This window comes from Garra rufa, chromosome 22, assembly GCF_049309525.1.
Source record: "Garra rufa chromosome 22, GarRuf1.0, whole genome shotgun sequence".
In the NCBI taxonomy this organism is placed as follows: Eukaryota; Metazoa; Chordata; class Actinopteri; order Cypriniformes; family Cyprinidae; genus Garra; species Garra rufa.
The window spans coordinates 9,024,649-9,037,852 of NC_133382.1; the positions used below are offsets into that span (position 1 = coordinate 9,024,649).

The 13,204-nt window shown below is 36.7% G+C and overlaps 1 protein-coding gene across 1 annotated transcript in view; it reads left to right on the forward strand.

Annotated features, from left to right (window-relative positions):
• The window catches only part of bicc1b (BicC family RNA binding protein 1b), a 102,776-nt gene that overhangs the window by 24,305 nt on the left and 65,267 nt on the right, over positions 1-13,204 (forward strand). The window contains exon 2 of the mRNA XM_073828428.1: positions 863-932. Within this exon, the coding sequence (XP_073684529.1) occupies positions 866-932 (67 nt within the window). The 5' untranslated portion in view covers positions 863-865. The remainder of the gene's footprint in view (positions 1-862; positions 933-13,204) is intronic.

Sequence of the window (13,204 nt, forward strand, 5' to 3'; positions counted from 1 at the left end):
CATTTTATTCAGATGACCGCATCAGATTATTGGAATGTGGATAGCCACGGCAGGCCCAAATTCTGACGCTGACCATTACCATGGAGAGCAAGGGAAGACAAACAACAGTGCTATACATGCAGCAGCTGAACTGTTGGTCAAAAGATTGGAATAATTAACACTTTTTGAAAGAAGTCTCTTATGTTTACCAATGATGCCTTTGTTTAATCAAAAATACTGTAAAACAGTAATACAGTTAAATATTATTGTAAATTGGAATTTTTGAAATAAATTCATTTCAACTAGTGTAGCTGGAACTTCCAACATGTTTTTAAAAATGTAAAAATTTATTTATTCTCTACTTCGTCCTAAAATGTTTAATTGTAGTGTATGATAATAAAATAATTAAGCAGCACAAATTGTTTTGAACAGTGCTAATAATAAGATCTTAAGCTCAAAATCAGCGTATTAGAATCATTCATTTCTATCACAGGAATAAAATAATTTATTTAAATAAAATATTCAGATAGAAATGGTTATTTTAAATTGTAATAATATTTCACAATATTGCAGTTTTTATTTTATTTTTGATCAAATAAATGCAGCCTTGGTAAGCAATATGGACATCCACAGTCTTTGCGCAAACAATTATCCAAAAAAATGTTAGAAGTACATTTGAAATGCATAGTTGGGCAATAACACCGATAAGCAAATTAAGATACTTGTTGGGTCAAGTTCGAAATATTTCGAAATAGTAATTAACAGTATTTTGTGGTGAACATAAAAAAAAACCTTCACTAAATGTATTAGCATAAGTGGAATTGCCTGAAAGAAAGTGTATAATATGGTCCTTTTAACATGTGTGTCCTTTTCTGCCACATAGGTCATGGAGGAGACAGACACTCAAATTGCATGGCCTTCCAAGCTAAAGATCGGTGCCAAGTCAAAGAAAGGTAAGACTGTGGTGTCCCTCATGTGAAACATGCTCTGCTATATACACAGTTTTTTTTTTTTTAGCTGTGGGGTTTTTCTGTTCCTCATGATCATTTCAGTCAATCGGAATGAGAGCAATCCTAAAAGTTCTATTCATTTCTATGCAGTGTTGGGCAAGTTACTCTAAAAAAAGTTATAAATTACTAGTTACTAATTACATCTTCAACAGTGTAATTAGATTACTGCACAAATTACTCTCTCCAAAAAGTATTTAATTACTCATTACTAATTACTTTTTAAATCCTATATCAACATCGACAAGTTAATGATACAAGGATAGACTTAAAACAGTTATTTTCATTCTTTCAAATAAATAATAGATAACTACATAAAAATTATTCTGGTCACATTTTAGATTAGGGTCCAATTCTCACTATTTACTAACTGTTAACTATGACTTTTGCCTCAATATACTCCTAATTACCGCTTATTAATACTTAGTAAAGTAGTTGTTAAGTTTTGGTAGGATTAAGGATTTAGAATACGGTCTTGCAGAATAAGACATTATTATGTGCTTTTTAAGTAATAATTAACAGCCAATATCCCAGGAATATTCATGCTATTAACCAACTAGTTAATAGTGAGAATTGGACACTAAAGTGTTACCAATATTCTTATTAACACACCAAAGTATTTAAAGTGAGAAGGGTACGTAAAAAGCATGCATTTTAAGGTTAGACTTTAAATTTTAATGGTAAATCCACTATTGTATTTTATATAATACCGATTGTATTTATTATATAATACGATCTGACCAGTCATAACGCAGAATATGCCATTTTGTCCGACAAACAAACCAGACAGTAGAGTAGATTAAAGGGGTCCTATTATGCTTTTTCACTTTTTGAATTTTAGCCAGTGTGTGGTGTGTATGTTTGGGCATAAAAAACATCTACACAGTTACAAATCTCAAAGTCCACTCCAAAGGGAGATATTTAGTTTTTTAAAAATCCATTTTCAAGAACTACAATGATTGGCTCCTTTGGACTACAGCATTTGTATTCGGGATGCTATGATGTCACAACGTAAATCCTGGACAAGGTGTGGGATTCGCCTAACTTTAGCAGAGTAGCATTGACAGCCGCTTCTGGAATGCTTTAGTGAGCCGCAGGGTGACTTGTGTAAACACGAGCATTGACTAAAGTGTCCGCGAACTGCTCCGGTAGCTGTGCTGGAGCCGTGCCGTTGACGTGTGCGGTACAGAGGGTCAAAACACATGAGGACCCACAGCTGATGTAAACACAAGTATTGACTACGGTAAAAGCCTCCTTTAGCGATCCGCTGTGTTTTTGTAAGAAAAATATCCATATTTAAAACGTAACAATCACTTTAATCTAGCTTGTGCAGTGGTACACGGAACTTGCTGCTTTGGGAAGGGGCGTGGCAGGATTGAAACGCTGTCTAAGCTGTTCGTCAATTGCAACGCAGTGGGACTGCTAACCAATCACAACACATTCCGTTTTTCAGAAAGCAGACTTTCATCAAACCCGGAACTAATCGAGCCATTTGTGACCCTGGACCACAAAACCAGTCTTAAGGTTAAATTTTACAAAACTGAGATATATACATCATATGAAAGCCCAATAAATAAGTTTTCCATTGATGTTTAGTTTGTTAGGATAGGACAATATTTGGCCGAGATACATCTATTTGAAAATCTGAAATCTAAGGGTGCAAAAAATCAGAATACTGAGAAAATCACCTTTAAAGTTGTCCAAATTAAGTTCTTAACAATGCATATCACTAATCAAAAATTACATTTTGATAGGTTTACAGTATGAATTTTACAAAAAATCTTCATGGAACATGATCTTTACTTAATTTCCTAATGATTTTGACCCATGCAATGTATTTTTGGCTATTGCTACAAATATACCCCAGCGACTTAAGACTGGTTTTGTGGTCCAGGGTCACATTTGTGCCAGCCTGGGAAGGAAGCTATTGTAATAATGGAAATTATGTGAAAAATAATGCGTTTTTCTAACCACAAAGCATGAGAGCATGTTCTAGTGCGCCCCCAAAACAAAATAAAGACTTTGTAAAAGAGCAAAATAGGACCCCTTTAACGTCGGTGGACTTGAACTTGAAAAATGGTGTGTATTGACGTTTTTCTGCGGTTGAAACAAGATATCTTCTGATGTTCATTTATGTTTATTTCACGATATAACTAGTAAACAGAAAGAGACAGATTCTCGTGCTGCTTGAAATGTGATGTTACAGCGGTCTGCCACAACATATTTAGGAGCCACTAAATGGTATTTGTTGTTTGAATTTCTTAAAAAATTACAAAAATTGCAAGCTGAGACTTTCATACCAAAACTAGTTGTCAAAACGATCACACGTATCCGTAAAATTGCCATATTTTGCAAGCCAGGCGGATGTCACTTTGTAAAGAAACACTACATGCCTGTGGACATATGCATTCCTATAGAATGACCATGTAATTTGCAGGATGCATACATAGGACATCACCATTTGCATAAATTTGCAACTAGTTTGAATGGTTCATATGTTTAAAATTTGAATGTTAAACTGATTATTTAAAGAGATTTCTGTCATTAATTACTCATCCTCATGTCATTCCAAACCCGTAAGACCTTTATTCATCTTCAGAAAACAAATTAAGGTATTTTTGATGAAATCCAAAAGCTTAAAATTAAGTGATTAAGAGACACTGATGTCACATGGAGTATTTTAACGATTTCCTTACTACTTTCCTTACTTCCTTGCGTTCCAAAGGTGAACAGGTCTTATGGGTTTGGAACAACATGAGGGTGAGTAATAATGACAGAATTTTCATTTTTGGATGAATTTGGATGAATTTGGATAAAGATTGAAATTTCATACAGTTTACATGAAGGCTTTTCAGTTTAACTGAGCTGTCAATTCGATAATAAATGGATTATTTGGTTGCTTGTAAGCGTATCTACTGTTTACACTCATCACTCTTGCTGTTGTTTCACTGGAATTTGTCTTATCAATGTGTTACATAAATGATGTGGTTGCAAAACAACATTTTAAATGTCTTCACATATTCATCACTGACAGTATCTTGGCTTCAGGGTCAGATGGATCCTTCTAGTATTATCTCACCATTGACTATCCTGATTATGGGTGTCTTTTTGTCTTTTGTTATTGGAAGAAGAGGACAACTTCTGCTTTAGATTATCAGTCCTTTTTTGACAATATATTTGTTTGAAGTATCATGTTTACAGTGTTTCAGTGGATATTCATAAGAGGTTTGCACTGAGCTGTTTCTATTGTTTTGGAATAATCAGAAACGTAATCACTAGTATTGTGTTTGAGTCTAGTCAGCTCTTCTTTGTTACCACTTTACATATTAAACTTTGGCGCATAACTCAACCTGAACTGCTGCTACGGAAAAATGCTGATTTTGCTACAGAAAAATGAATGTGGAAATGACTGATTAAATCTTGTGGCTTTTTGAGAAGAGGTGCATTGTTGTTTTTCTAAGTGTTCAGAATTACAATATTTGATTCTTTGACTAAAAGTTACAAGTAAGCAACCTTCCAGAACAACATGCACTGCAAACACAAATCAGCTTGTGAAATCTTGTTTATAGTGTTTTTTAATAATAATGTTATAGTGTTTTAATAATAAATGCTTCTTGAGCAGCAAATCAGAATATTAGAATGATTTCTAAAAAATCATGTGACACAAAATTCAGCTTTGTCATCACAGAAATAAATTGCATTTTAACATATTAAAATAGAAAATATTACTGTATTTTGGTTAACTAAGTGGTGAGCATAGGATACATTTTTCAAAAATAATAAAAAGTTTCAATGACCCCAAACTTTTGAATAAATAATTATAAAATAAGTACCAAAATACTATAGTACTTGTCTTTTGGACCTGCATACCATTGTTTTTACATGTACCTACTATGATTTTTGAAAGTAACTTATTGAATTATTAATTATTCTTGAAAATACTTGGTAATCTAAGAAGCAATTGCAGTACCATGGTATTACCCTCTGAAACAAGGTACTACCATAGCACTTAAAGCAACACCAAAGAGGTTTTTTTACCTTAAAATAATGTTTCCGAACTCGTGTCAGTGGTTCATCAACATCATCAAAGGGTGAAACGGCACTTCCGCATTCGCTTTGCAGCCCTCTATCGGCCATAATAGCACTATGTAAGTTTGGTTCATCGGGTAGCGGTTTTGTAGTTCAAATGAGACTACAAATGCGACTTGCTTTACGGCTAAAATAAATAGCAAACAATGTCATTATTATGTTTTATTTCGTTTTCATACTTTCATAAAGTCATGCAACATACTCTACCTTGTCACTGGACATCGTTATTTCCAAAGCCGGTCCTGGATAGCCTCCAAACAAATAACGTGCATGTGACGCGACGGTAGGCTAAATTATTTACGACAGCGGTAATGGACAATTCCGCTTCCAACCTGTAGAGGGAGGGTTCTTTGGTGTTGCTTTAAAAGTACAATTTGGTGCTTTCCAAATGATGCACTCTTTCATAGAGGTCAAGGCAAACTACTGGTGAACTTTGCTGAGCGCTGTTTGATACTGAAATATTTTCTAAGTCATAATGTCAATCAAACACTTATTGCGCAATTATACGAGTGTTTCATTTCTCTGTAAAGATTTATTAGCTAATGGCAACAGTTATGTTCGTGTAATAACACTGCAATCAAGAGGACGGAATGCAAACAATGACAACAGCTTGGCCATTCCAAACAAACATCAGATCAAGTTCATATGTGCTAACAATGTGTTTTCAGGGTCACGGTCCAAGTCAAAGGCCATTCGCATTCCTGTGCTTGGTTTATGTTGGCGAGCCGCCGTAGGCATTGCCTGCGCTGACAAAAATGTTACATAATCATTTGTGGTTATCTGCTGACTGCATGCTGCAAACATCCCAGCTAATTAATGATGGAAAACACACGCACGGTTTTGACATGTGGACCGCACCAGGCCCAGCTTAGCCCGTGTGGCCTTCAGGGATCTGCTGTTTCCTGCTGGTCTGTCTGCAGCTTATTACGACAGTTAAGAGGTGTTGATCCTGCGCAACAGCTCTGGAACAAAACATGCTCCGGTCAGCTTGATAACACAGCATGTAGTTGAGCCAACAGCCTTGGCTTCAGGTCCACCTCTGTTGCACGTTGATGTGAAGGGTGGGTGTACGTGATTGTTGAGATGTTTGCAGTTTAGGGGATTGAATGTTCTAGCTCAAAACTAATTCACTTTTAAATGGTGTTTGCATATACAGTATGTCACAAAAGTGAGTACACCCCTTACATTTCAGCAACCATTTTAGTATATCTTCTCAAGGGACAATACTATAGAAATGAAACTTAGATATATTTTAGAGTAGTCAATGTGCAGCTTGCATAGCAGTACAGATTTATTGTCCTCTGAAAATTACTCAACATACAGCCATTATTGTCAAAATAGCTGGCAACAAAAGTGAGTACACCTAAGTGAACTTGACCAAAATGTCAATATATTGTGTTAGCACCATTGTTATCTGGCACTGCGTTAATCGGTCTGGGCATGGAATTGACCAGAGCTGCACAGGATGTTGCTGGGATCCTCTTCCACTCCTCACAGCTGCTGGATGTTAGACGCATGGTGCTTCTCCACCTTACACTTGAGGATGCCCCACAGGTGCTTAATAGGGTTCAGGTCTGGAGACATACTTGGCCATCCCATCACCTTCACCTCCAGCTTCCTCAGCAAGGCAGTTGTCATCTTGTTGGTGTGTTTGGGGTCAGTATCATGTTGGAAAACTGCCGTTCGGCCTAGTTTCTGGAGTGAACAATGTTCATGTTCTAATTCAGAATGTACAGTACATAATCAAATCCATGTTTCCCTCAATGAACTGCAGCTCCCCAATACCAGCAGCACTCATGAAGCCCCAGACCATGATGCTACCACCACCACCATGCTTGACTGTAGGCAAGACACAATTTTCTTAGTACTCCTCACCAGGGCATCGACACACATGCTGGACACCATCTGAGCCAAACAAGTTTATCTTATATCTCATCAGACCACAGGACATGTTTCCAGTAATTCATGCTCTTGGACAGGTTGTCTTCAGCAAACTGTTTGCAGGCTTTCTTGTGAGCCAGCTTCAGATGAGGCTTCCTTCTGGGACAACGCCTATGCAAACCATTGCAGTGTTTTGCCGCATATGGCAATGTTTTGTAAGCAATGCAGGTGTTTTGTAGTTGGATGTAAAAATGTACATAAGAGTCCTAATTTTCTCCCAACATCAGACCCACTGTTTTTGATGGTAATGCACAAAATCCGAATATACAAAAAAACAAAAGAGATGTGTGGAGTGAGCAGTAGCTCATTATGATTTAAAGAGACATGCTCCGAAACAGGTCGCTGTGAACAGAGCTGTTTTTGACAAGTTTAAAAAGGGTGTTGTTTTACATGACCATTGAGAAATTATTCATATTTTGCAGACATTTCATGAAATTCCTAAAGAATCATACCAACTTGGAAAATCCAAGTCCTCTTTAAAAATCACCCATGATCATTAAAAAATTTTTAAATTTTTTTTAAAAATTTAACATTTATATTTCTATTGCATTTTCGTAAGTGTTTGCATTTACCATTTTGATTTTTTAGTTTTGATGCAGTTTGAGAAATACAGATATTTGTGAGCATTATTGCAGAAATCTACCTCTGTTGTTTTCAAAGCAGGCTCACTGGAAAAATGTGGCTGTGGCGACATTTTAGCAGAATGTTATTAAAGTCCCTATGAAATCAAAGTTTAAGTTTGACTTTTAGTATGAATAGTATATTAGCCTTAAGGTTATCTGTAAAATGGTGTGCTCCAAAACAATAACAAAATTCGCATTTAGAAGACATAACCATTCAAAACTTACAGTCTTTAACTTTCGCCAATATGGATCAATGATTTTAATGACATCACCCTGCACTTCAGCTTCTCATTAAACTTTCTGTCCAATCAAATGCTCTCTCGAATCCAACAAGTCCCGCCCCTAAACTACAAAAATGCACTGAGGCTGTGGTCACATTGTTCAATTTATATTTTCTGTAAGGTAAATGGCATGTAGTGCACTACATAGGGGATGCTGTCAAATGTGGCTCTGTCCCAAGCTGTGATATAAATGAAACGCTATTGGCTATTTTAAAAAGGGGGCAGGGCTGCTGGATATGTCCCGCCCTGTCTTCCTGTTTCAGTTGAATTCACGTCAACACATAGAATAAGCCTGCATGTTTCTAAGCACTTCAGTGTACCTTTAAGTTGCTTCTTGCATGTTTCGCAACAATATAAAATTAAATGTCCAGTGAGTGGGGCTAAAAGTGCATTTAGTTTTATCTGAAACAGAAGAAATCAGGCAATGTCTGTGCAGGAACTGTGCTATTTTAGCTTGATTCTAAAAGTCATTAAACTTAAGCAATAATGTACCAGGTGTGCTACTGAGCAAGTTTACACCATCAGAAAAGTCATATATGTATTAGTCTACAAATCAAGCACTATGGTAAAATCGTTTGAGGTCTTAATATAGTATTGTGCAAGAAACTGTGCAAAAATAAGTCTCTATTAATCGATAATCTGCATTTTTCCAATGAACCTATGTTGGTTGTCATTATTCTTTTTGAGTGTCATTACTGGAACCAGCATTTGCACATTTTATTTTTCTGCCAAAAAGTATAAGATTACTAACAATTAAATATTTTTATCTGTATGCAAGGCATGTCTTTTGGTGGCTGAAAGTGCTTAGTAATATCAGGGCCTCAACTGCTTAATAATGACAGATGCTTCACAGACACATTTAAAGGCTCCTAAGAGTCTCTGGAACCCTGGATCATCTGGGATGGGACCAACACCCACAGTTATGTGCTATTATCTCTCGTCTCTATTGGCCAAAGAGCCATCACAACTAATGCAGTCATCATCGCCTTCGGATGGGCCCTAACTGGAATGCAAACGGCCTTGAGACTCTTTTGTGTGTTAAAAGTGGAAATGCAGCTTGTGGTGTATTTATGTGGCTCCTGAGAACGCATTCCATTTCTGCAGAGTCTGAGCTGACGTAGGGAGTTTTCATCTCGGTCTCTGAAGTCTCTCCCGGTCTGTTTCACTCATTTGCCATCATAACGCTCAGGTTGATACTCCGCAGACCTTCACACGGCACTGTCACAAAAAAGAGTTTGATTTACTCTGAAAGACTTCGCTTCTTTTAGAGTTTTCATTCTGTGTGTGTTATGACATTAAATCAGAATGATGTCCTCTTTGTTGTATCTTAGTGGCATGCAGTCAATGTCCTGTTCTAAAATTAGCAACATTTAATTTGTAGCTGGAACTTTTTTTAAGTCAACATGGAGTCTCTATATTTTACTCTAATTTACTCTATATTTATTTTGTTAATGCACGTTCACAATCTTTTTGAGTGAGTCATCAGTGCATGTTTTTGTAAAAGGGATCTTTGTTATCTTTCTCTAAAACTCTTTTAGGACTGACATCACTAAGTACTGCTATTTGTCAACCTCTTGTCACAAACCACTTTTCACAATGTAATCACAATGCTTTCTGGTGGCCTAATTTTTTTCTGGTTGAATATCCTGTTTCGTCTTGTGAAAAAGTTCCTAGAGGTACATTTTTGTCATGAGACCAGGCTGCTAATATCAGTCCTTTGACAGTTTAAAGTGTACTTAAGGACTACAACAAAGACGTAAAAGTCCATCGATGTCGCTGTCCATTCATACTGCTCTTAAAGGGATAGTTCACCCAAAAATGACAACTCTGTCATTAATTACCCACCCTCATGTCCTTCTAAAGCCATAAGACCTTTGTTTACCTTCGGAACACAAATTAAGATATTTTCAAATCCGAGAGCTTTCTGACCCTGCATATACAGCAACACAACTGACAGGTTCAAGGCCAAGAAAGGTAGTAAGGACATTGTTAAAATAGTTAATGTGACATCAGTGGTTCAACCGTAACATTATGAAACTATGAAAATACTTTTTGTGTACAAAGAAAACAAAAATAACAACTTTGTTCAACAATTTCAGAAAAAAGGTACAAAAGCTTTCACTTTTTTACTTGATTTACCCCTAAGGGTGCATATTAGAACCTTAAAGGTTACATTGGATGCCCATTTTCCACAATTTGGTATGATTCTTTAGGGTCTTTATGAAATGTCTTAAACATATTTTGGTTAAAATTCCTTAATGGGCATTTAAAACAACACCCTTTTTACTTTGTCAAAAACAGCTCTGTTCACAGCGTTGAGCTACTTCTTACCCTGCCTCTTCCAGTTGTTGTTTTTTTTTGTGGCCCAATAATTGTCGTCATAATTTTCATCAATGATTTTTTTTTCTGACAAAAATTAGACAATAACAAAATAAAACACATTTTGAATGGCAAAAACTATGACAAAAAATCTATTGACATTTTTGAGTACTCGTTCACGTCGCATGAAAATTACTCACTGCTCTTGACTGAATCGCCTTAGTAGCCCTAATGAAGATTAATCTAAATTTATTCATAGAAATAAATATGTCTGCTTGAAAGAACGAAGAATGTGGTAGATAAGTTGTTATAAAGAATGCATAATTAGCCTATATGACCATTGGTATTTCTTTGAAAAGAAGACAATGTTCTTGTTTCTGAAAAGTGGTTTCATTTAATTTTAATATGACGGCATGTTGCGTTTCACAGCAGTTAAATATGTGTCTATCATGATGAAACGTTAATATCAAAACTTTTATAATTTTTTTTGAGAGAAATGCTTAAGAAATGCATTACACTGTAACTAAACCCATTAGATTTTAGCCGACTAAATCTACTGTAGATTTAGTCGACTAAAATCTTATGATATTTAGTCGACTAAAACGAGACTAAGGGTGTGTTCACACTTGAAGTTAGGATTGTTTGGTTAATTTGGTTTAGACCAAAAAGGAAAATTTTGCATTTGGTCCTGGTCCACTTAACGTTCACACTGGCATTTTTGACAGTGAATCTAAAGATACCAAACCTAAAGGTATAGTGATATGTTTACAACCTGATTGGTCGTGTTGAATGACGTATATTTTGTGACAGAACTCCAAACTAAAGGTAAAGGTATGTTCAACTGAAAGCGGCACTGTGGGTATATGACATCAAAGCAATCATGAAATCATGTCAAATAGTGTTGCATCTTGTCATTACTTCTTGTTTTTGGTTCATTTAGAAGTATTTGGTCCGTGTTTTATTCATATTTCATTCGAACCGCACCAGAGTTCATTTGGAAGCGGACTAAGACCCATCTTTTTAGCTGTCTTGCTCCGCTTGTTTGGTGCGCACCAGGGTTCTGATGGCAGCGTTCACACTTACTCAAATGAACCGCACTAACAGAGCAATCACACCAGAGTTTGTTTAATTGAATCAAACAAGACAAGTGTGAACACAGTCGACTAAAACTAGACTAAGTTTGGTTTGTTTGGTCCGGACCAAAAAGCAAAATTATACATTTAGTCCTGGTCTGATTAGTGTACACACTGGCATTTTTGACAGCAAACCTAAAGATACTGAACCTATAGGCATAGTGATACATTCACAACCTGATTGGTCAGGTTGAATGGTGTATATGTCATGACAGAACTCACCAAACATTCAATACAAAAAGAAAAGGTGCATTTGACTTAAAGTGGTGCTGCGGGTATATGGCATCAAAGTACCCATTCACCGATCGGTCTGTTCAGCGCTGCTTTAAGTCAAATACACCTAATGCCAATCGCACCAGAGTTTGTTTTTGATTCAAACCAAACATGACAAGTGTGAACACACCCTTAGTTGACAAAAACTAGACTTCAGGTGTGTTCACACTTAGTTTGGTTCGTTTGTTCCATTTGGTCCATTTAGTCTAGACCAAAAAAGAAAATGATACATTTGGTCCTGATCTGCTTAGCGTTCTCACTGGAATTTTTGACAGCGAACCTAAAGATACTAGAATTGAAGGCATAGTGCTACATTAACAATCTGATTGGTCAGGTTGAATGGTGCATTTTTTGTGACAGAACTCACCGAACACTCCAAACATCAAAGTACCTATTCACTGATCGGTCTGTTTAACGCTACTTTAGGTCGAATACACCTAATGCCATCTTCTGTACTAAGCACACTCATGATTGCGTGAATATGATTTTATTTTCACTACCTGCAAACTCACAAAGAGCTCATAAAAGGCACTTTATCTCCTCGTTGCTCCACATTTGCTCTTTGCTCATTTTGTTTTGGATAAACCACTTCGTTCCCTTCATGAAATCATGTCGCATAGCGTCGCATCTTGTCATTACTTCCTGTTTTTGGTTCGTTTAGAAGTATTTGGACTGTGTTGCATTCATATTCATTCGAACTGCACCAGAGTTCATTTGGAAGTGGGCCGAGACAAATCTTTTTGAGGTCTCTCTCCGCTTGTTTGGTGCGCACCAGGGTTCGGATGACAGCGTTTACACTTACTCAAATGAGCCGCACTAAAAGAACAATTGCACCAGAGTTTGTTTTTGATTCAAACCAAACATGACAAGTGTGAACACACCCTTAGTTGACTAAAACTAGACTGAGGGTGTGTTCACACTTGTACAGTCGTGGCCAAAAGTTTTGAGAATGACACAAATATTAGTTTTCACAAAGTTTGCTACTAAACTGCTTTTAGATCCTTGTTTCAGTTGTTTCTGTGATGTACTGAAATATAATTACAAGCACTTCATACGTTTCAAAGGCTTTTATCGACAATTACATGACATTTATGCAAAGAGTCAGTATTTGCAGTGTTGGCCCTTCTTTTTCAGGACCTCTGCAATTCGACTGGGCATGCTCTCAGTCAACTTCTGGGCCAAATCCTGACTGATAGCAACCCATTCTTTCATAATCACTTCTTTGAGTTTGTCAGAATTAGTGGGTTTTTGTTTGTCCACCCGCCTCTTGAGGATTGACCACAAGTTCTCAATGGGATTAAGATCTGGGGAGTTTCCAGGCCATGGACCCAAAATGTCAACGTTTTGGCACCCGAGCCACTTAGTTATCACTTTTGCCTTATGGCACGGTGCTCCATAGTGCTGGAAAATGCATTGTTCTTCACCAAACTGTTGTTGGATTGTTGGAAGAAGTTGCTGTTGGAGGGTGTTTTGGTACCATTCTTTATTCATGGCTGTGTTTTTGGGCAAAATTGTGAGTGAGCCCACTCCTTTGGATGAGAAGCAACCCCACACATGAA